A 24845-nucleotide genomic window follows, 5' to 3' on the forward strand; every position below is an offset into this window, starting at 1 on the left:
CCTACAAGTGAAAATATCCTAAGTGGTGTTTTGTTGCTAGCATTTGAGAAAAGTCTGCAGTATTGCTATCAGTGCTTCATCTCTGTCATGATGTTCTGCACTGGTAAAATAGGTATCTTAAGAGGTATCTTCCAAAAGTTTCAAAGAGTAACTTAGAGAAAAAAAAATAGCAGGATCAGCTCTTTGGATCATGAGTCAAAGTCCTGTCTTTAGAAGTCTCGGTGCTACAGTAAGTACATTTTACTATGGTTCCCAAATGCTTTGGAGATTTTGAAGACTCAGATTTCTGGGGGACCTAAGTGTTTATGAAAATGCTGACATGAAAGAGAAATGTCAGAAGGAAGGAAGAGAAGATCAGTGGAGGAAGCAAACAGTGGACATACTGTTCTTGGCATTGACTCTGTGTAGTGTTTCCACTTCTGTGTCTTCCTGCTCGTGGTTTTGGTTTCAGGTACCCTTAGCAGACCTTTCTCCCCTCCACAGTATCCAAACAGGACACTTTGCTGGAAGATCTTCTTCCAGCCAAGGGAAGGCCAAAAGCTGCAGGAAGCTCTATGCCAGATCAGGGTAAAACACCAGTGAAGTTAATTTGAAAAATTCATCAGATAAATTAAATGAGAAACTGAAAACATTTGTTTATTTAATATATAAAACATTCATCTTTATCAACTGTAATATTTCCTACCCTTTGATACTGTTCCACACTACCACTCTCCAGAGGATCTCATCTTACTAAGGTACAGAACACGAGTTTGATTATATGAAGGCAGTGGGCCAAAAAGCTAGAGGTCTTATGCAAATTGAGATCTGCGTTCATTTGCATAATGCTTCTGATATATAGATATAGATTTAGCTATATATGTATGCATTTATGCAGCCATTATCTCTCTGTCTCTGTTGGAAGATCCTCCTTCTTTCCCAGCCTTTCCCTGAGCTGGCTCTGGCCCTGGTCCTGGTTGTCCTTGAGGAGGAGTGGCCACTCTGCAGTCCAGGCGCTCCTCTCTCTGCAAACATAGGCTTGTCACTGGTCTAAATTCTGTAGCAGCAATTCTGACATTTGTGCTGGTTGTCTTCTTAGCTGTTTATTTGTGCTGGTAAGGAGCAGGTAAGAGCTGTGGAAACTGAGATAATTTTAGGTGCCTCCAGCAGCAGTTGTCTTTGGCAAACAGAATCACAGGACAGTTCTTTGTGACAAGCATTATGGAAAATGGCTTATGGACATGTATCCACACTCTACTAGTTTTTCATCCTCTTTTTGAGGATGAGGGTTGGAGCAGCCATGTGGAGTATCCATCTGAGCTCAGCTCAGGTGAGAATCTTTTTCCTTTCTTTTGGGGGTTTGGATTGTAAGGACTTCCTGAAGTCTTGCTGCAGCTTCCACCATCAGTGGGGTTTTGAGACTCAGCTCTCCTGTAAGCACTGGGTAGTGTACTTTAGGAATCAGCACACACACTGTCAGGTGGTGAGGCCAAGCTGAAACTTTGTCAGATGAGGAGGCTAGGAAATGGATTTGACTTTCCATACACCAGTTTAAAGGAATGGTGTCTTGCCCCTGCTACCTTGAGGCTGCCATCCTCAGAGAGACAATCTTGTCCTGAAAGATCAATGGTACCTGATTTTGTGTAAAAGTTTATGAAAGAGCACCTGTCTATTTGTTCTAAAAGAAGAGGAAAAGTCTGTTTTAGTAAGAATAGAGTAATAAACCAAGCAAGCTTTGTATTTTTGCTCAGTCAATTTAAAAGTTTTTTAAAATGGGTTTGGCTGGGGCTTAGACTAGATGTTTGAGTGAAGGGATTTTATGCTGTAAGTGACTTTTTTCAAATCTCTGAAGTTAGGCCCTGGGGTGCAGATGTAAACTGTCACACAGAGTTGGCACCAATCAGAGCTCCTGAGAATCTACCCTCAGTTTTTCCAAAACAGTCAACAGCCATGTTTGACATTTAGAGAGCCACCAAAACCGGAGCTAAAAAAGCTTTATCGAAAACCTTACTGCTTATTTTGGTGTTTATGTGGAACTTAACCTCTAGAAAATCTGGTCCAAAATGCAGTCTCATCCATGCTGTGCTACCGATGTTTTCACATTCAGGTGGATAACTTGAGCTGCATTGAATGAGAATTGGGCAATGAAAGAAGGAAAGAAATAGGCCCTTGGGCGGGTATTTCATTTGTGAGCTTTGAAAAAAATTCAGAAACATTAAGGAATTACTCTGCCAGATCTACAAAAGCTTGAGCTTCTTGGAATCAATGGAGTTCTCTTGCATAACTTCAGAAGACTATTTCTCTAAACTGGGTTACTAATAAACTGATAGGCTGATCATAAAGTGACTTTATTGGAAGGAAAGTTTACCAAGTGAATAATTCAGTAAATATTTTCCAGGCATCCACATCCAATAGATTGCTCAGTATGGTGAACAGTAAGCAATATTGCCTTTTAAGACTGCAGTAATACAAAGTGCTCCAAAAAGCCTGACCTTGGTAGGACTCAGACCTGAGGAAAGAACATGTAAATCCTGCACCATCAGGCCAAGATCCATTGCAAGGCATGAGGTATAGAGATAGAGTAGTCCTATCTGTTTCCTTTCTTCAAGTCCTTCTCATAAGTGCATATTAAAATAAGTCTTGAGGCAAGTAATTGAACACAATTGGAAGAAACTCCTCATAGAAAAGCTTTTTAAAGAGTTTTGATTGTAATAATTTTATGCTAGCTTATGAATTTGGGACTTGGTGGTAAATTGATCTCTTTATGGAAGTGGTAAATCATTAGCATTTGCTATCAAGAGCAGGAAAAAATGTTTATAAATCATTGCATTCATTTCAGATTATTCATCAGAGTTGAGAGGCAATTGTTTGAGTTACTTTGTGATACCATAAACAGAGCTCTGGGAAGACCGCATACTTTGTAGCATAATTTGGGGTTTGTGCCTGTACCAACTGAGACTTTCCTTCAGTAAGTGTTCAGCTAATTTTCCAGAGGGGAGAATCTAGATTCCAGGGTGCTGTTCTGAAGGATCAAGTTTGAGTTGGCACTAAGGCATCATTGTGCAGCAAGGCCTGCTGACTCACAGAGGAAGGGTCTAACCAAGATGTCTTCTTTATCCTCCTTCTTGTGTAGCAGTAGGCAAAGAAAGTCTTCTCTTCCCCTTTTCCTACACACTCCCAGAATCTCTGATGGGGTTGTGAAAATGTTCAGATCTGGAAAAGAGTAAGAACTGAGGGCAGGGAGGATTTTGATACAGAAAATCTGAGTCAACAGTGCTTAACATTTCCTGGTAAATAAAAAAAAGGAGGACTGTCTACACACTTGCATTGTAGTTCAAGACAGAATGACACTGCGTGGTTTCCCTGGTGCTGCTGTAATTACTCCAGAGATTTTTTTCTCTGTGAGAAAGAGCCACAACTGCTGTTACACGAAGGCAGCACAAACAGCGATAGCCGGCTCAGCCAAGCTCACAGCCAGCCTGCATTCAGAGCTTCCTGGCCTTGCCTGCAAGTGTACCAGCAAAAGCACTTGGGTTTACCTCAGTGTGTTGTGGCCAGTCCTGGAGGAATTAATTTCTGCAGGAGGTGTTCCAGCTCTTTGGAGGTTTGGAGTGTTGTGGATAATTTAGCTTTGTTGTGGGTTTTTTGCCACTTCCAAAAACAAAATGAAAGCAAAACACACACCAACTCCATTGCTGACGTGTTGGCGCATACTGTGAAATAACTGGCTGAAGAGTCTTCATTAAAAAGGAAAACATGGAATTTTCAAGTGGCAAGAAAAAAGCAAAAAATATATATGATTCACTTTCATGAGCTAAACAGGAGAGTCGCAAAGTTGAATGTGGGTCAGATACCTAATAGTGGCAGTGGTTTCCCAATGCTGATGCATACATCTGTGTTAAATACTAGAGCACAAAAACAGTTATGCCAAAGAGAAGTGATGGGGGATAGGCCCTTAAAACAGCCAGTAGCTAACGCTGCTTTTGTGGTTTTATGTATTTGCCTATTAAAATGACAATACAGACATGGAACTTTTAGATTTAAGAAGCCTTCTTTTCACTAAACAACATTAAACAAACTGACAAAGTAGGGGGTTATGACTCCAGTAATTGAAACATGCTGTTCTGTTCAAGACCAGAACTCTATAAAGGCTCTTTTCACCCAGTAATGCCCTTTGTGTTTGCCTGCTACCCCTGCTAGAAATTACTGTAGACCTGAAGTATGTCTTTCCAAGTGGAGGGGGAATGACAGAGTGCAACAGCACACTTGGCAGATGGGGTCACAGCCTTTTTAGGTTGTTCATGTTCATTGTGCATTGGAAATCAATTTGCAGCTCAGAATACATGAAGACATGGGTGGATTCCTCTCCCCACTATTTGGGGGTTTGTTTTGGGTTTTTTTTCATGTTAACTTTAAGTCCAGGATGCAGGGAAAATAATTAGAGGGATTAATTTGGATTAACTGATTTGGGTAGTCTTCCTTAGCTTAATTTGCAGTGTGCCTTCCTTACAGTGTGGATTCCTCACTCTTCTAGATTTATATTCTGAATCTGTACATTATCTTGCATTTCTTTTTCCTTCTGTCTTCTAGATGTTGATGAGTGTCTGGATAACAATGGAGGGTGCCAGCAGATTTGTGTAAATACTATGGGCAGCTACGAATGCCAGTGCAAAGAGGGCTTTTTTCTGAGTGATAACCAGCATACCTGCATTCATCGCTCCATTGGTAAGTTTTCAGCGTGTAAAATGTGCTCTTTAGAATAACCGTGTTCAAGCAGAAAAGCTGAAACAGTTTGGGGTTTGTTGGGTTGTGTTTTTTTAATCTCTATCATTTTACTGCTTGGTTGGAGTTGATTGATTCCTCTGCTACCCAAACTTGTAGCAGAGTCGTAAATAAGACAAAGAAACAGGCTTTGGTTTGACACACAAGTTAAACTTGGTTTGCACAGCAGACTCTTTGGGCAGGCAGAGACAGATTTTCAAATGGTTACTTTCTGCTTCTGAGTTTCCAGTACTTAAAAATTTCTCATCTGTTTATTGGATAATAGTGCACCTGTGTTTCACCTTTGAAAGCATGGGGTCTTAAATCAAAATGAACAGCTCATTACTTCTGTAAATTACACAGCTTATGGGGATTTTTGCCAGTCATGTAGCTCATTACTTCATTGCAGACTGATCATGGTTGATATTATATTGACACAGGATTTTTTTTTTGGTTCACTACCCTGTCCTAGGGTGGATTAAAAAATTGTTTCTCTGTTGCCTATGCACTAGCAATAGAAATAAGGAATCCCTGCAGAACTGGGGTCCTTGTCTGCTGCTGTTCTGGACTAGAATAAGCAGCTCTCCCTTTTCTATAGATGTCAGACATGGAAGACAAGTTTGAGTGGAAAGGGAGAAAAGAAAACAACATAGCTATAAATCTTTGCAATTAAGTGGACTCTTTCAGTGTTCATTCAGGCTTCTGTGACCCTGGCAGCAGTGGGAATATATGCTGGCAAACTCATTTACCAATAAGCAATACAGAATGACAAAGTAGCAAGATGAGACTGGTGATCAACAATGTAAGCATGCTGTATATTTCAAAACAGCCACACAAATGCTTCTGAACTATTTTAAGTGACTAATGCTGACCCGAAAATCATACTTGAACACAGAGTATTAATTTAGTCACTCTGTTGACAAGAAAGCAAAACGTCATAGTGCAGCATCTCAAAAATGTAAGCGTGTTTTTGGCACTGTGTGTCTGCTTAAACACAGTGGTAAAGACAGTGGTGATTTTGATTTTCAGAATCCTGAAACTATGGGATATATTGACAGGTCCACTTTTTAGCATGATAATATTAAGTATTTTGATTATGACAAGAGTATGCAGTTAAGCTACATGAATCAGTGCGTTTTTGAGGTTGTTATCTAATAGGTTTTTAGTCATTCTTTTCAACTTAAATTGTCCAGATTTCTGTCCAGCATAAACTAACCCTGACACAAAGATATCCAACAGAGCAAGGAATAGTAGCTGCAGGCTTAATGAAAAGCACTTGCAGAGTACTGTGCTACAATCATTATTTCAATTTGCACATTATAAAAATTCCCAGCTGTAATAAAAAAAGAATTTGGTTATTTGAGATGGAAACTAATGAAATAAATGAAAAATGAGACTCTAAAGGCAAAAGTTTATTCTAAGGAATAGTTTTAGTGGGGGAAAAGAGTATGTTTTTATGGCAAAGAGGATTCCTAGCTTGTCAAAAGGACTAGGGGAGTGGATTTTTACACTGATTGCTGTGTGCATATAATAAATATGCATGGAAAATATATTTGCGTTAACTTGTTTACAAAGAAAATGTCATAGAAGACATGGATGTTTAATTTGAAGCAATATCTTAAAATTATTTGAGATCTGACAAAACCCAAGCAAACTACCAGATAGACCAGTGGGGGTTGCAGAGTGTTTTATGAACAAATGGTTTGCAGCCTTTCAAAAGTAAAGTGTCAATTTACAATAACAGCAAACATTACACTGTAATGCTTCATGTGTCATGATCCCTCACAGAAATGCATCAGGTGGGTATGCTGGAGCAAGGAACTGAGACTAAATGATCTCTTTCACTTGTCAGAGGTGACTGAACTGCAGACAGTAAACATGCGTGGTGAGGAAGCAAATGGCTTTTTAAATATCCCTGTTTACTTGCTTTCATAGGTCTCACTTGTAAACTCTGCTACAGAAACTGTTGGAACACAAAAATACACATCAACATATTTAGCCAGAATGGTGGCTGGGGTTATATAATATATATATTACCTCTGTTGGTAAACAAGGCTGGAGTGGACAAAGGCACACCACGCAGCCAGCACTGCCATCCATACACAAAGGCACTGACTTGCCAAAGCCCTTTAGCAAGTTTGTTGACTTTGTGCATAATAAGATCCATTCGTTGCCGTGTGGGTGCATTTCTATCTCTGTAAAATGCACGTGCAGTCACAGAATGTTGGTGTCCTCAACATTACCTAAAGTCTCTCCAAGGACTCAGCTGGTCTAAAACCATCACCCACAAGGCTCTTCATGTAGTTTGCTGCCAGCTTTTCCCTCCTGTTTTCAAATGCCTTGGGAAAAAAGGGAGAAGCACCTCAAGGTGCTTAGAACATAACTGGAGTTGGGATGAGTTCAGATGGGAGGGAGCAGCACCAAGCCCAAGGATGTCTTCAGGCCCAGCTCACCTGCCTCAGACACCAGCAGGGCTGGTGCTGATCGCATGCTTGGAGCTCACCAGCACATTCAAGTAATGTGATGGTTTCACAGTTGAAAAAGGGCTTTGGGTATTGGGAGTTGAGCAGAGGAAGGAATACATCCCTTTTTGCACTCACCAGGCAGAGGAATGGTGTCTTCTGATAAGAGGTATCCTCCTTAAAATTGTTGGCTGCTGTGTGAATTTTCTCAGCTTCCAGAGATGCACTGTGCTTGTCCCGGAGTTTTTGGGGTGTTTTGTGTCACTGTGCTCCTACCCACAAGTTGTGGTTAAAAGCCATATTGGAGTTCATGATAGGGGCTTGTGTTCTTGTTTCCCAAAAGGCATGTTTGCTTGCCATCCAGAAGTGTTATTATTTCTTGTAGACAAGAAGGGTTAATTATCCACAGAGAAACAATAATTTTATACTAGTGGGAGGCCAGGCTGACATTAAAGTCAGAGCAAACCTTGGTGTCCCAGCATTTGCTTTGTTTCACTGTCTTCATTACAGGCCTACTGATTTCTTATGTTTAGTCCTAGTGTCTTTTGGGAGGATGTTATGCCCAGTACAACTTACCTCATTTATTTTTGCATAAAACTTGATTTCACTTTGGTGAGTCAGATTTCAGTGCTAGCTTACTCACAATAATGATGGCAACAACAGGGAGAGAGAATGGGAGGGAAAATAGATTGTAAAAGTTATGTAGAATTTAATAGTTGTTTATCTTTGTGCATCTTAATTGCATTAGTAGGTATGAACACTGGGGATTATACCAGAGACAAGGTTGTGTTTGTTTCCTCATGACTTAAACAGAAACCTGAATAAAACAGCTGTTACTGTATCATCTCCAGCTCCAGAGGGAGCATGTGTTTAATAAATGTGGAGATTACTGTCGTACACTACAGCTGTGACTGAGTCAGGTTAGTGGGTTACAGCACGTTTTCACTGAATTTGATGATAAACCAAAAGCCCTAATTCAACAAAGCCTTGGGGCAGATCCTTAAAGTCCTAATTTAGGAAAGCTGGTTAAAAATCTAAATTGGGCTTAAAATGTATCAAAGTAGACAGAGTGCCTATAGATAGACAAACCACAACCACAGAGTGCCTGTATCTCCACTGAGGCTCAGAATGAACACAGTGAAGGATAGGGTACATCCCATTTGCAATGCAATTTACAAAAGGTATTGTGGGCAGGAGCCCTGGCTACAAACTGCCTCACCTACCCAAATTCCCAGCTGAGTCCCACCTCCAGGGGCAAGTCTCCTAAAGCACAAAGGTTTTTTGCCTACAAGCAACATACTTCAAGAGCTCTGTGGCTTGGAAGACTTCAGCCCCGCTAGATTCCATCCCCTACATGTCTACATCTAGCATAGTTATATTAATGTTCTTATGTCTAATCATTATTCACTGCCAATGTTTTTATACAGCAAGTACCAAGTAAACTGAAAAGGCAGGTGAATTATGAGTGGTAATTACATGTGGAGATGAGAAGAGGTGGAGAAGTACCAGGCTATAGAAGGCTGAAATCATGGTGGCCTTATCAAATGGTGAAAAAGCTTTTTACACAGTTGTCACTGTCATTTTCAAGCCTGTTAAAAAAACACTTAGCAAGGAAATGCTTTTTCACCTCCCCTTATCCCATTAGCCTTATGTTGTTAGCAGTGCTAGGGAATTTGACATAAAGTCAAGCTACCACAACTTAGCAAGGTTCTCAAAACCAGCTTGTCTCTCTCTGTATGAAAAGTGTGTAGCTTTAGTCCCAGAGGAAATGTGCTAAGCCACATTGTCTTGCACTTGCTGAGCAGACCTGTGGAATGGCTTACCATGCTTGTGCTGATATACAGAAACTTGTTACACTTGATTATGTGTTAAACCCTAGCTAATTTTTCAGTAGTAGCACAGGAGTCCATTGGTCAGCTGACATCAAACTACTGAGTTTCTTCTCCTTCTGAGGATTATAAAGCCACCTTTGTTCAATTTTTTTCCTTCCTATTTTCCATGATTTATTTTTATTCTTCATGTGTTTTCTTAGTTCAGTGCAATTTTGTAGTGGTAGAATAATGTGTTAGGACTCCTCGGGAGGAAGCGCTGTCCCCAGTCACCAAAGGAAGTGTTACATTTGGGATTCTGGGATTCTTTATTCCCATCTCTGGTGCTGATCCCTTGTGGGACTCTGGGCAAGAAAGTTATTGCGACTCAGAATTTCTGCAAAGCACTTTAGAGGAAAGAGGTGTTTATCCTACAGAAAGCACAGTAATCTATTCATATTTAAATTCACATGGAAGGGTGACTTTAAATAACTAAGTGTTGCCAGCACTGTTCCAGACTTTATGAAGTACGAGTTTCTCATCTCAACTATGAAAGCTCTTCCATGATGATGTAACCAGTTAAATTACTCCACTATCTGAACATGCTTCACCATGGCTACCCTGAGTGCAGGCATCCCATTCACAGAACAATCCTATTTGTCTTTTTTAATTGGAATCCTAATATGACTGTAAAGGAATATATGTAAAGCAAATTTTAAGGAAGTCATTTCATAGATAAAATAATAAGAAAACTTTTCAGGCAGCAGCAGTTTTATGTGGACAAACATAGTGCGATCTTGGAAGCCTTTTCCTAAAACTGCACGCATTATGACCTAGGGGTAATAGAAACTTGTCTCTTCATATATTCCCATGATACATTTAGAATAAAAGATTCAATTTATTATCTTTCACAGAATATAGGAGATATAGATACAGAAAAGCTATTTTAAATCTCACTGTGCCCTGTTAGAAATGTATAACTTTTTAAAACTGTGTATAACCCACAAAAATTGCTGTACTTTCATTTCCAGGATTCTTACTTGCTCCAGCAGCCTGTCTGAAGGGCACCTTGCATTTTCTTTCTCTATTCCTCTGGAATAGAAAGAGTTTTTAGTTTGTCTGGAGGGAAGATGCAACAGGTGAAACTACCTATGGTTAAAAAGTAATTTCTGTTAGACCTGATCTCCCTCCTTTTGTATATGAATGACTTACTGTGATTAGGACTAGTAAAATGACACTGGTGTAAAACCAGTTTATGTGTAATCTGACTTAGGTTCAGCTGTAAGGGGGAGCAGTAATCATCACAGAATTACAAAAACAGTCTTAGGTGAAAGTTTAGGGCTAGATGTGATAGTAAGAAGTCTCATAGAATCATAGAAGAGCCCAGGTTGGAAAGGACCTCCAGCCTTCTGTGGGAAAGGGAGCCTGGATGAAAATAGCAGGTGCCCTGTCTGGTCACATCCTGAAAACCACCATCAGTGGTGATGGTGACTCCACTCTGTCCCTGGGGATGTTGTTTCACTGAATGGTCATTCTCATTGTAAAAATTGTCTTTCTTAGGTCATAAAACCAATAAAACCTCGGCCAATGCAACTTGTAACCATTGCTCTTTATCTTTTCTCCTGGCTCCTTGTGCAAAGAGAGCCTCTGTCATCTTTGTAGCTGCCCTCTAAGCACTATTCAAATAAAACTAAGTCTGTCCAAATAAAACTGCAAAAGCAGAGTTTTAAGTATCAAAATTCTCAGTGCTATTTTGTTGATTTTTTTTTCCCCCCCTTAGCTTTTCAGTTTAAGACCTTCAATAAATGTCAGCTTAAATGCTTAGGATGTCATAGAATTGGAGACAGAGGCATGCCACTTTTGGCTTACAAAAATTTTAAATGCATCTGAAACCTGAGGCTGCAATCTTCCTTTTATATGTAAGAAAACTGAGGTGTAAATATTACAGTATTGTCTAAGACTGTGTCTGGACTGCAGGACAGATCCCATCCATTAGAGCAGCTGCAGTCCTGTTGCTCAGAGCAGTCCAGACGGAAACCAGGATGTGAGAAAATGTTATGTGACATGAAATCAAGATAGCGTTTCGGTATATCCCAAGCTGCACAGTTAAATACAGCCAAGTAAGGTTGATTTCAGTCCTCTGTTGAGTTCCTAGGGACTAATTCAGACTTGTATCATACTTAAAATCAGCAAAATGTGACCAAGTCTCTGCACATTCTACCTTGGTTTTGTAGCTCACTTGCCTTCCAAAAGAAAAACCTTGTGTTTCAAAAGTTTTCTGGGACTTTGAATTAGTTTTCATTCAGAAGGAAAACCAAATTTTGTTGAGTAGTCAATACCTATTGTTGCTTTGCCTCAGCTGAGATTGAATGCCCTAGAAAACCAACAGCTAGGATGATACAATAGTGGTGAGTAAATTGAAACTCAAAGGAAAAGTCTCCCAACACGCAGGAACAAGAGCAGGCGGCCAGACTTTGCCAAAATCAGGGGTTGAGTTCCAAGAGTGTTGTGCAGAAGCTGTCCTTCAACAGGTACCAGATTTAAGCATATTGATCAGAAGAGGCATATTTTTAAAAGAAATCAGAAAACAAAATAACGCTAAAAAAATCATAGCCTAGATGTGCTAGGAAACATCAGCTGGTAGGTAATCTAGATATAGTGCTTGAATAGTAGATGCACAGTTGAACATGACTGACTAAGTGATAAACTAGGACATGCAGATAATTTCTCAATGAGCAAGAATCTGAAATAGTTTAATGGTACAGTCGTTGTTTCTGTATGGCTCCATTGGCAATGCCTTTTGGTATGGAAAGGATGAAAACTAAAGGGGGAGAATTAAGCTGGAGGTGCAAAGAAGTATGCCTTGGAAAGAGCAGCTGTTTGAAACACCCTGCAGCAGCATGACAGCCAGCCAGCTTGCCAGGGGCAGCACACAATTTGTAAGTCAGATCAGAAATCTCTCCACACCTGTGTGACAGAAAGTGCAGCGAGCAGGCCGTAGCTCAGCAGCTGAGTGACTGGCAGTGCTGACAGGATGGGAAAACTATATGCACGAATGGGAAAACACACTGGAAAGTAGGACCTTAAAAAAAAACCTACAAGAGAAAATAGGCAAAAGGGGCTTTCACACTCAATCATTCAATAGCATTGGAAGTGAACCAATGTTCTGTTCATACTGTCTACTTTGGATATAGCAAGATTATACTAAATAAAAGAACTGACATGTTTTTTAAAGGCCTCTAGCATCCAGTTGTCTGAAACATCAGGTGAGAAAGATCTGGGAAGAATATTAAGCCAGAGCATACTGGAAAAAATCTTCCATTCACACATGAGCACAAAAAGTGGACTCTATTTTAAGTATACCATATGTTGTATTTGTCCTGTGTCTCTCTCTGAATGTAGGACCTGCTCTGAATACTGTGATGCTCAGCATCTTTCATACCTACTGTAGTCACTGTGGGTCTTTCCATGTGTGTCTTGTATTTTTCACTGTGCAGGGAAATCAGTCACAGACCATGTTGCAGGCACCATTCCTCTTTTCTGCTATTCATGACAAATCTGAGATGTGATCCAGCAGGAACTCTAGAGACTGATGCTGTTTCTGGTTATAAACCAGTAGAAATTCAATATATGAATAGCAAATACCTGTTCATATAAACTGTTCACCTCCTGCATGTGGTATGCATTTCATCAGGTCCATTAATTATTCAGTTCCATGTAATTATGTTTGAGGTTGCTCTGAGCTATTCTGAATTAATTTAGGAGTTAATGGAAACAAGAGGGGAGATGCATGCATTTAATAGTCATGTATATTTCAAGCCTAAGAATACTTGCATGCTTTGTTAAATTTCATATCTTAGAAGTCACTGCAAATGCTTCCATAGCAGGAACTTTGTAGGAACACCCCATTTTTAAGAGGGGTGAAAAAGGAAGAAGGGAGTGAGACAAAGGTATGTCAGGCAAACAGAAAATAAGAGAAGGAGGAAGAGAAACAGCCAGCCAAGTGGGAGAGGTGAAGAGGAGGAAAATAGAAAACTAAAAGAAGAGTGAGAAACAACATTAGGAAAAAATCCATACTTCTCTCTCCTTAATTCCCTGGCTCGCCAGTAACATTTCTGTTCAAAATCCACTCCCTCAGAGTTTTCATTTAAGTAACTTCTCTCTTGTATAAGCCACAGTATAGTCATAGAACAGTCATGGTAGCTGTGTCTTTGGAATGTTATTTTTTTCTCAGTGGAATGGATTGTGTGCTGAGGTTGCAAAACCAACCTGCAATCATGAGCAAGTCATCAGGATGATTCCCCTGCTTTGCTGCTCCCAGGATCCCAGAACTGCAGGAACAGGGAGGAGAGCATCATGTTGGAGTTAGTCTCTGAACTATGTTCATTATTGATAAAAGCATTGAGCTTGTGCTGTAAATCGATTAACCTGGGGTTTATGCATGATGCATAGTATGACTAATCATTTTCCAAAGGCTGTGCCTGATTTATTGGGGCTGAGAAGCTGCAAGTAATCTTTCTTCTCTTGTTCGGTCATAAAGCATTCACCCTGGGGTAAAAGAAACAGCACTTTTGGCCCCCTTTGATATGGAGTACCTTCTTTAAAAGTTCTCTGTGTTTATAGCTTGCTAAATCACTGCACATGCCATGTAAGCCCATATTATCCGCTTCGGTGCTGCAAGCGTTGTGTTGCACTGATGATTTACCAGAGCTGGCAGATTTTCTGCCTATACTTTATATGGGCAGAGGATGGAAAAATAGCTGCTATCTTCAATCCATATCAAACTGCAAAGCACTAGAAAGGCCAAAACTAAGAGCCTCCGTGCTAAAACATTAATTTTTAACAGAAATCCACATGATCGGTGTTGGCATTTCAGTATTTAGTGTAATGAGAATTGGTTATTTAAACTGACATTTCTTTGTAAGGCTACAAATGCCAAGATGGGGAAGGAGGGATGTAAATGTTCTTATGCTGTGTATTTCTTCTCCTTCTGCCTGCTTCAGAAGTGAACTTCTAGTTACTTGCTTTTCTAATCCCTAATTTGCTAGAGGATGTCCCAGGAGTTAACAAAAACTACCTCAGGACCCTACACCCCCTCTGAAAGATGAGCTGTTACACCATGAGCTGTAACTTATAGATACAGAGGGCAGAAAAGTTAAATAATTTGCCTAGAGTTACACAGGAAGGCTGTAGAAATCACAAGAACTCTGCAGAAAACCTTTGAAGGGATCATTTGTCAGTGCATGCAGTTTAATTGATACTGTGTTGATTTCACCAAATCTGTTTTGTTAAGCTGAGTATCTGTTTTTATGTATGCTACTACTATGAACAGAATGCAGATACCCTGAGCCCCATTCTGTTGGTCTGTTATTTAATGCCCTTCTTTCATCCTGGGTGCACTTTAACATCAATGATTGATGAATTACGTGAACATGTTTAGAGGTCAAAGTGTAGCACGGGGAGCCCGGTGGACAACAGTGCATTTCGCAAATCCTGTTCTCTCCCGCCTTTCGTTCCCACATTTTTGTTCTCTTTGTTCTCTATTGGCTCAGTGCTGTAAATTGAACAATTTCTGATGGTGCCAGGCAGCTTGACATCTCACTGAAATTCTGCACTGTGCCTTGGTACTGAGAAGGCAGCAGAATTGACATTGGAAATGGATAGGTTCTGAGAAGTGAGGAGGAATACAACCACCTGAAAATGTCAACAAAATGTTGTCAGCATTATTTTTTAAAGAAGTGTATTCTCTCGCTAAGCCAAATTTTGCTCTCTGAAGTAGCTGATTTTTCTGGAAATAATAATAATAATTATTATTATTATTATTATTATATATTTAAAAAAAAAAATTAAAAACCCAAGCTTCAAAACTCTGAAACCTTTAGATGTCCGTGGCACTGTGTGGAAGTGGTGTTTAGGCAGCCTCATCTGCCTCCGTGGGTGGCTGTTGTATGGCACTGGATATCCATGAAGCCCCTCATCGGGAAGAGAGGCTGGTACAAGGAGCAGCTCAAACATGAAGCCTGATTTGCTGGGTGCAGGAGTGTGTTCCTGGTAGTGTCTCTGAATCCCGTTTCCTTTCACAGGTGAAATCTTTCAGTGTTGGGGAGCTTTGCAGGGAAAAACCAAGCAAAACAAAGCCAAAGGGTTCTGCCAGCTCTGCCGAAGGGCACATCCAAGCAGTGCTGGAGGTGAGACTGGCCTGCCTGGGCGGCAGCTGCTTGTCTGCCTGCTCTTCTCCACGACTGGGATTCTGCTCCTCACCTTTCCAGACAAAATGCTTTCAGAGCTCCCTCTAAGCTTCCCAGGAAAAGCTATCGTTTGGCCTAAGTGCTTACTTAGTGGATATTTAATTATTCTGCTCTAATTTGGGTCTGAAAAACATATTGTTAAAAAAAAAAAAAAAAAAAAACAAACCAAACTTGTAATGAGCTGTTTTAAAGCAGGATTTGTAGTTTCCTACTGTGTCTCACACTTGAATCCTGAGTAGTACATTTACCTGGAGATTTATTTTGAAAACGCTTTCTGTGTAGATCTAAACAGGACTTTTGAGCATTTCACATTAGTTCAAAATACCTTGTGGTGTTCAATCTTCCTAGAATTCCCAGAAGGAGATAGCAAGCTGCTATTGCTATGCTGTCTCTCAGAGAAGCTGACCACTTATTGGCCCAATGAACGCTGAATTAATCTGGAGGATTGACTATCAGGAGCCTGCCAAAATGCTCCATAAAACAGTCTCACAGCAAAGTAAAATGCTGGGAAAACAGTAAAATCAAAGAACACCACTTAAAATACTCAGTAATTAGATCCTTTAAAAGGATCTAAAGGATCCTCTCTGGTGGGAGCAGAAGAGCTCCTTTGTGGTTTTTATGTTGTTTTGGTTTTATGCAGCAGGGATATTTGGTGACTAAAGGAATTTTCCTGTTGTCCAGACTGTGGATTTGTTTTTTAACCGAGCTCTAGTGTATATGTAGTAGCACTTTTGAATGTCCATCAAACTCACTTCTTGCTAATAGCTGTCAAGTGCTTAAACACAAAATGTAGATAAATATGCCTCCATCTTATTTCTATGTCATTTGGTTAAATATTTTTGGGGTTGTTTTCTTTCTTCATTTCCTACAAAAACACCTGCAAAGGCCTCATTTTCTCTTAGTGTTTTTTATGACTCATTTCATGGAGCTACTTCTGAGCTGAGCTATACAATGTTGAGCTATCTCAAAAGCAACATCATGATCAGAAGTGTGGCTGTGTTGAAGGACATCCCATTTTTCCTGTTTCATATTTCTTCTCTCTTTGGACTTCCACAAGTCCTATTTACAGGCAGAAACAGGATTTCCTTGCTTTCCAATATGGCATGATGTCAGGAAAAACACTGCCTTTTTTTTCTGCTTATCTTGACCTCCAATAAATACCACCCAAATTAAAATCCATGTTCAGTGTTTAGCTGATGCTTTTCATCAAAGTACAGAACTCAAATACATCTGCTTATCAAGAAGAATTCTATTTTTTTTTGTGTTCACACAAGCACAGCAATATTGACTGCACTCTGTTTAGTCTTCTGCTGACTCTTGCAAATAGCTTGTACATTCCTGAGGATTTTCTTCACCTTTCTTTACTTAGATCATTAAAGCCAGGGATGGCTACAAACCCAATATGCTGCTAGCAGATCACATGCTTATTTCCATGAGCAGCTCTGCTAATGTATCACCGTCTTCACTCGTTCTATCTTTTCACCTCCTTGCTCTTTTTAAAAAATTGAGTACCAGTTACTGTATACATGGTGACTAGGATGAAATAATACAGCATTTCTAGCCTATGAAATCTGTAGAGGCCAAAGACTGGTCCAGTCACTGCTGTAGTGTTGTCTCTGAAGTGGAGATGAGATGCAAGCCTGATCAAACCGGTTCTGAAGTCCACAGACTCCCAGCAGTTTCAGTAGGACTTGAACTGGCATCATGAAACGGTGAACATCTGCCAACAACAGAGATTGAATCAGAAGGTGAAGCAAATCATCATTATTTCTCTGGGTTACACCATGGCTCAGGCAAAGAAAGTCAGGAATAACTGTACTACGGTTCACTTCCTGCAGAATAAATTAGCAAATCATTTCACTAAACTATAGGAGAGAAGTGACTCTAGGTGCTATGCAGAGCTGTGAGAAAGAGAGTAAAAAGCAAGAAAGAAACCAAGAGGTGCTAAGTAGATTAAAGGCAATTCAGTCCTTAAGAATATACTTGCAGAGCAATCACACAGCCTACTATTCCCAAATGCTACTAATGATTTTTATGGTAATAAGAGCAGACCTATAAACAGGTGATGCTCTTCACTCTGGCACAGAAGAGAGCTTGCCCGTGTTAGGGTGAGGAAACTATACTGCAGTACTAAATAAGCCTCAATGCACAGAAAAAGAGCAGTGATATGACAGTAACAGTGTGGCTTGTGTACACAGTGGATGTTTCTCACCCTGAATGTGCCAGCAGAGCATATAGAGTTCTGAGAGAAGCAGGTTCTTCCACTTTCACACCATTATTGCCCTGTAAACATTTCATTCATCTCTGAAGTACAACTCGCATATTAGACTTCCACTCATTGTGTTCTTGATAGCATTTGGTCTTAAATGGCTAATAACATAGGACTGCTATTTCAGGTGCCTCCACATGAAATCTGATGCTGAGTGCCCCAGAAAAAATTAACCATTTGTGACAGGAATGGAATCAAATTTGCTGCTTTGGGGAAGATGTATTTGCCTACGTATGCCTGCTGTGTGTCTGTGTTAGGTGCTGGTCTTAGCATTTGAACTGAGAGGCGAGAGGAGGAATGTAAATACTAGGGACAGTAAAAGCAGAAATTGTAACTGTGCTTTAAAATGGTCCTTTTGGTAATATTCTTGTTCAGATAATAAAGGATTTTGTTCCCTAAGGTAACTGGAATATGTTTTTTGAGCGTCTTAATGGCGCCATCTGAGTGAATCTTGATAGCAGGTAACTTTTCTCAAATGGCAATATATTCATCATCTCCCTGCTACACCCATCCTTCCCGAGCAGCTCTCACTTCTCCCCTGACCTAGACCCTGCAATGTCGACTTCCAGACTGTGAATCACTCATCTCTCCCTTGTGCCCCCACCAAATGTTATCATCACACCCGCTTGAACCCTGACATTTGATTTGTGTAAGCTATGATTGCTGCATGTCTCAGGCTGACATTTTATTCAGATTCCTCTTCTGAAGTAAACTCAGGGAAAACACAGCAACATATTTTGTTTCCACAGAGTGGCAAACAGTCTCACCATAAAAGCAAACCCAGTAAAAAGTTTGGAAGGTTTTTCATAGATAAATAGCTCTTTCGTATTGCAACTAGAAAACAACACGGGGGTTTTTTTTATTTTTGGCTTAGAAAACAATGTTATACCACCAATATATGTATATTTAAAATCTGTGTATACAAATACATGTACATTTTGTAAATACGTTTTCCTAAGCTATCCTTGAAAGTGGCTGCTGTGACCCCATTCCTTGCTTGCTATACCCAAGGGAGGCAGCATTGATTTTCTTCTCTGAGTTTTGCAGGCTTTAATGAAAGCAAGGGAGAGGCTTGTGCCTACATTGCAATTTACTTTAATGTATGGGCAGTCTTTCAGACCTTTGTTGTTGGGACTATTCATGCGCTTAAGTGTTTTGCTGGATTGAAGCCACAGAGCAGTTAGCAAATTAGTGCACATACCAGGGTATAGCATTCTATTCCTTCTTTCCAGACAGTTTGCATTTCCAGTATTTGTATAGGATATAGAGTGACAAGCAGCCCCTTTGCTTTATTTGTGAAGTTGTATGTCAAAAAATTGGATGTCTTCTCAGTAGTTAGTATTTCTACATCGCTTTCTGATAGATGATCTTCCCCTTTTCTTTCCATCTAAATTCCATTCCCTACAGAAAAAGTCTACATGGTGGCCATTGTTGCCATACTTTATCTTCTGTGAAAGTAGCATTGTATGCGTGGTTTTTCCTCATGGAATGTTCCAGACAGAAACAAAATTTGGCTGCCAAGTAATTAGAGTGACAACAGGTATTCATTGCAGGCTGATAGAAACTTCTCTGAAAGCATTTGCCTAATTTTGTGCTTCCAGCTTGAAGTATGGGAGAGTAGTTGTTCATCTCCTTTGGAATGAAATGTTGACAGTGGCATTTGAATTGGAAAAACACGTGTTTCTATACAGCTTATTAGGCAACAGATGTGTTCTCACTTTGCTAAATTATTTGTGAGCTCCTCTATTGATATTTCTTTAGTAGCAAATTGACCAGGTGAGCTGAGGATCTTCACTCTCTGGCCCTGCTTTTTGTGGCATGTGCTCTCAGTCACCAGTCCATTTATTCTACAGCTGTGTTAAGTCCTGCTTTCCACTTCAGATTAATATTTGGTGGCTTTCTCAGAGCAAGGTCATGCCCCAGTAGAGCCATAAGCACCAGGATTCTACCTTGCAGAAAGTGGGGCTGCTGGCTGCATCTTACCTTGCATGTTGACACTATTTCCTGGCATTCTAGGCCTTTTTCTGTCCTGCATTGTGATGCTATCTCCATGCTTGGTTGCATTAACTTTTTATTCCTGTGTGGACTAGTAAACCAGAAGTTATTTTAAGGCATGGCTATGTATTGTTTTCTCATGGTGCAGCTTCTGAGGTGGTTACCTATTTTTTTAACAGAGCACCTTTCATCCTGAAATATCCCAGGGTGCTTTAGAGGTGTGATCCTAGGACATCTCTGACCTCTGGACAGAGATGCTTGAATTTATGGGTAGTATGGGATGTACATACATCACACGCTGGGTTTTACTGGAACAACAAACTGTGATGCTCCCAGTAGTGATGAAACACTACAATCAAGTGAAGAGAATGAGGAACTAGGGCTTGTTTTCCCCTTCAGCACCTCCCTGAAGAACAACTGGAATTCATCAGGTGGAGGCACAAGCCTCCAAAACCAAAACAAGGTTTGTTGTTGTAGAGAGTGGAAATGCTGACATGCCACCAGGGTCAAAGAGTCAGCAGCAGGTGGACTTATTCCTTGAAGAGGGAGAAGCTTTGTGTAAGAGAGAAATAAGGAAAGAAGGGTTTGCAGAGAAAGCAAAGGTGCAAGTGGTAACTAGGTAAAGAGAAGAAAACTGGAGTGGTAACTTCCAAGGGACATTATGACAGAACAAATCTGGCAATGAAGTAGCTGTTGGCCAATATTATATTAATTTGGGAGCTGGACACAGGGATCCTGATTGTTTCTGTCCAACTAGAGATAAGTTATGGTTCTAGGATTAAGGAAGCTATCAAGAAAACCCAACAAAAAGAACACCACCTCAGGAAGATATAACTAGACTGGGATCAGAGAATGACCAAAGAGAATGGGATGAGTGATGTTAAAGAAATGGCAGGGGGAGGGGGAAGGAAAAATTCCAGATCCTTGCTTGGAAGTCTCCCTTGCATTATCTTCCCTTTCCCTACGTAAGAAGAGGCCAGTAGTTCCACTACCTCTGTGGGTTAGCAATGTCCTTTTCTTCTGTACCCAAGGGCTCTGAGTAGAAGCTCCGCTGAGATGAGGCAATGAAGAGACAGGTTCTGGGCAGTGCACATACTTGAGCAGTTGGGCAAGAGACTCTCCATTGTACTAGAGGATACTTTAAAGAAAACACATCCTGTTGCAGTGGGGATCCTGCAACACGCATATATCAAACCAGGAGTCCCGTGGAAAGGAAATATATACGGACAGACAGATTCTTGATAGCTGTTTCAGAGAGATGTTTATTTCTCCAGCCGCATGGCCGGAGCTCTGCCGAGGAACTGTTCCAGTCACGGGACCAAGGGTCCTTCTGCCCGCGCAGGGAACACAAACCAACCAATGGGAACGAGGCTGAGCAGGGGCAGGGAACCCCGTGTCTGTGCCCTCAGGGCCCCTCTCCCAGGGCTACACGGCAGGGGAGGGACCCCAACACCATCCAATTTTTCTATTTCTAGGGACTCACAAGATGCATCATATTACTTTGGTGAGCTCTCCTACCTTCACTGAGATACAGAAGGGAGTAACCTCTACCCTGGAAAGTTAGCATAAATCTCTTGGGAGAGGGATGAGTAGTTCAAAATTTTTCTTTTAAATTGCTGTAAACAGCCTCAGTAAAAAGTAATTAGTGGTAAATGTGTTGTTTTGTATGTAGTGCAGTGCTCTGGGTTTGTTTAGCTACTGAAAAGTAAGTGGGAAGTGTGAAAGAAAACATATCTGGGCAGAGTGAAATCTATCTGTACTAATAGAAAGTGTACTGTCATTTGCTGATTCATAAGAGTATAAATCCCTTCACACACCAATTTCGTTCTGAGAGTCCCGGAGCTTTCTGAAGATGTGCTGATGTTAAGCATGTAAGGAATAGGTGGTAGAGAGGAGTTACTGTCTCACACAGTGTAAGCACAGTGCAACATTTGCACAATCATTAAACTCTGCATTGGATGGCTCATTTGCTAAGATGATTTTTGCTCCTCATGTTCTCAATGGGCCTTGGTTGGCAGTACCATTATGACCAACGGGTCTCAGGCTGACACAACTGGTGCCCTTTGGTTTTGAGTCTCTGCTTATAAGTAAATGGATTTATTCTGGGATTCTATGAGGGAAAAGGACTTCCTGCTGCTTTCCAACTCTATGGAAAACATAGTCATGCTGCATTTAGCTGTTCCTGCCAGAAGAATACAGTGACTGTGTGTAGCACCCTCCTGTGGTGTCTTGTGGCTTTTACTGCTACTTTCATTTTCTCTTCTGCTCTCTCTTTACCAAAGTTAGTGTCTTGATACTCACTAGTTGTAGCCAAGACTGAGGACAGAAAGGTGTACCGTAATGAGCAATTCATGTGGTGCTGTCAGCTTTCCTCATGGGTCTTATTCTTATTTCTGGATACTACATCTTTTCCCAATTCTGCTTGAAATCATTATTTTAAAAATACTTCTTACTTTAATCTTTGGGTTTCTGAATGCATTTCATCTCATGTTAAGAAGGTAATTGAAAGAATGAGAAATATTGGGAAAACATAACATGAGTAAGTGCCCTTCATCACATCTTTCAAAATCCCTCATTCTTATTTGCTGGTGGCATCCCTTTCCCTCCATTCTGACCCCTTGTCAGAGCAAGAAGTTGTTAGTCATGCTGAATTAAGTTTAAAGTTTTCATATGGAAGCACTCACCTGAATGGTTCCATTTACTCCAAGAATGAATGTTTGCAGGGTGCAGTTCAAGCAGCATTAGTCTGCTGTGATGCTGCTCCATTCCATACATGCTGCTGTATCCTAATCATCTTCATATGTAAACACTGCAGTATCACTCTGCATCATCAGTAGAAGTTATTTCTATTGCACAAAGCTTGTTTGTGTTCTCACGTTTTCCACATGATGTGTGTACAGGATCTCATCATTCAATTCCCCTTTTTCCATTCACCTCCAGGAATGATGTGTCTCTGCCATAAACCAACTTTACCCAACTTTTTCAATAAAGAGGTGATTTTTTTTCTAGTTAGGTCATTCACACTAAGGACTTTATAGTTCCTCTGAAGATGATGAGAAACTGGGTGTAGAAGTCTTTTAAGATAAACATCAAAAATTTGATGGCACTTCAGTAGCAAGGCAATGCAGAAAATTGGGGTGACGTCTGATTGCCTAATCTAGGTAAAGCACTGCAGTTTTTGGCAGTGTGATACCAGCATTCTGAAGCGCTAGAGGTTTGGAGCCTGGGTGTGTCACCTTGCTCTAGTCCCACTGAAAGAGGACAAGAATTACTGCAGCCAGGCTTAGTGGCCATTCTCCTTTTTAGACACAAGGTATGGAAGTTGCTAACTGTGAACTTTGCTGTGTTAGGGTTTACTTGACAAGGAATGCAAAGGCTTCTTCAGCTGGGGATAGATCTGACCAATTAATATTTGACCAAAAGAAACTGCAGAGTGTCTGCATGCTGGTCAGAATCGTGTGTCCATCTGCATCATTTGCTGTGGATCACCGTTAGTCCCACTTTCTCATGATGATATTTTTAGCAGCACAGCTGAAGTGCAGCAGAGATATAACAGACTGCTCTTGTTTAAGCCTTTGGTTACTTCAGGTGCAGAAGTTTTTTTATTATTATTTTTTCTTCCCCTTTTTTTTTAATGGATAAGGTCTGCTACCTCCATAATCAAAACAGACACTATTTCGTGTGGGTTTGGAAAACAGCCATACCAAAATTAGGTTGAACTGATAGGTTTTAGACTCTTATCTGTGAGAGAATGTTGCTCCTTTTGTACAATATTAAATCGCTGCTGCATGTCTCTGTAGAAACAAGAATGGTTAGATGGGTGATGGAAGATAGGCTGAGAGAAAAGCACTAATTAAATACTGTTTTGCAAAGCCCTCATTGAAATTCATAGCTTGGTACCTTTGGGGACTTGAAAGCAGGGGAGATGGAAAGATTTCAATTAAAAAGGTATTTGTATGGTTCTTTGTGAAGCCAATCATTGCCTTTTTAATATAAAGCATGTAAGTATCTAATACACTTTACAAACATCAAATATCTTGCCTTGAAACAATGAGTGTCTTAATAGGTCTCAGAGCAAGATACTTTGAAATAAAACAAAAATCCCATAGACCTAAATTTTTATTCAAATTAAGGCTCTGCAGGTTTTTGTTAGCACAATAGCAGTCTTACGTAATTTCTACATTGACTGATTAGAAAATTTGAAAGGAAAAATACACATGCAAAGAGAAATCATGTTTTTTTAATAACTAGTTATTTGTGTTCAGCTACAGTTGTAGTTGCCATTTACAAATTTTTAATGTACATGATGATTGCTTTATTCTTGCAATACTTTCAGATTCTTTTCTAATTCCAGGGATTTCAGTAGCATGAATCCCTCATTGAATTGGTGTCTGGGCAACAAATAACAGAAATATAGCAATGTATGGCTACAAAAGATCCCCAAGGCCATCAGTTGAAGTCAGTTGCAAGAGATACACAGTTCAAAAGGGTTCAGAGAACATGTATTCCAGATGCAACTAAATACCACGAGCCACAAAACACTTGTCAGCAAAACAAACTCAAAACTTACAGAAGAACCACAAAAGCCGCAACTGTAATTTACCACAGTAAGAAAAAAGAAAAAATCCAGGCCATTGCCAGGTCCCTAGATCCTTGAAGTCACAGGGAACATAAATGAAATTGCCAAATAACCCTCGAGTTCTGTGTCCAGTTACAAGAGACAGCAAATTCAGAAAGATTGCTCTCAAACTGATTTCCAATCAGAATTTCTCTTGTTCCTGAATTTCCTGGTCGGAATATGAGGAGAGCGTAGCAACAGACAAACATTGGCAGGTGCTTTGAACAGCTGTTCTAAGAGCTGGAGAGCCCACCTTGCCTAAGCGGTGTTCTGCACCTTCCATCTCCTTCCCCAGTCATGAGCTCTGTCCGACTCCCACGTCGCCAAGCAAAGGCACGGGTTTTACACCACACCTCGGAGAATCCCTGCTGCAAGTGCAGATGGTGGGATTCAGAGCAAAGCGCCTTAGCCCAGGGGAGCTGAGGCAATTTTGCAGAGTCATTTGGATCTCATTAGATCTCATGCAACACTTGAAATGGTATCTTGAAGCCACAAAGTTTTCACCCTGTGAATCTCTGGAGCATTGGTTTTAAATGCACAGGGTTTCTTGGCAGGAGCACAAACGGCGGCATATTAAATCAGTGCCCTTTCAGGGCAAAATTGCTCGTGAATTTAATCATTTTTGCTGTGTCTAGGTTTGTGGGGGCATCTGTGATGACACGTGAACCTTTATTAACGGCTGCATTGCTGGAAGCAGCAGAGCAT

At 40.4% G+C, this 24845-nt stretch overlaps 1 protein-coding gene across 2 annotated transcripts in view; it reads left to right on the plus strand.

Moving 5' to 3' along the window:
• Positions 1–24845, plus strand: part of SCUBE1 (signal peptide, CUB domain and EGF like domain containing 1) — a 194866-nt gene that overhangs the window by 46943 nt on the left and 123078 nt on the right. For both annotated transcript variants that reach the window (XM_048301601.1, XM_048301602.1), the window contains exon 4: positions 4570–4704. In XM_048301601.1, the coding sequence (XP_048157558.1) occupies positions 4570–4704 (135 nt within the window). The remainder of the gene's footprint in view (positions 1–4569; positions 4705–24845) is intronic.

Source organism: Corvus hawaiiensis, chromosome 4, assembly GCF_020740725.1.
Source record: "Corvus hawaiiensis isolate bCorHaw1 chromosome 4, bCorHaw1.pri.cur, whole genome shotgun sequence".
Classification (NCBI taxonomy): domain Eukaryota; kingdom Metazoa; phylum Chordata; class Aves; order Passeriformes; family Corvidae; genus Corvus; species Corvus hawaiiensis.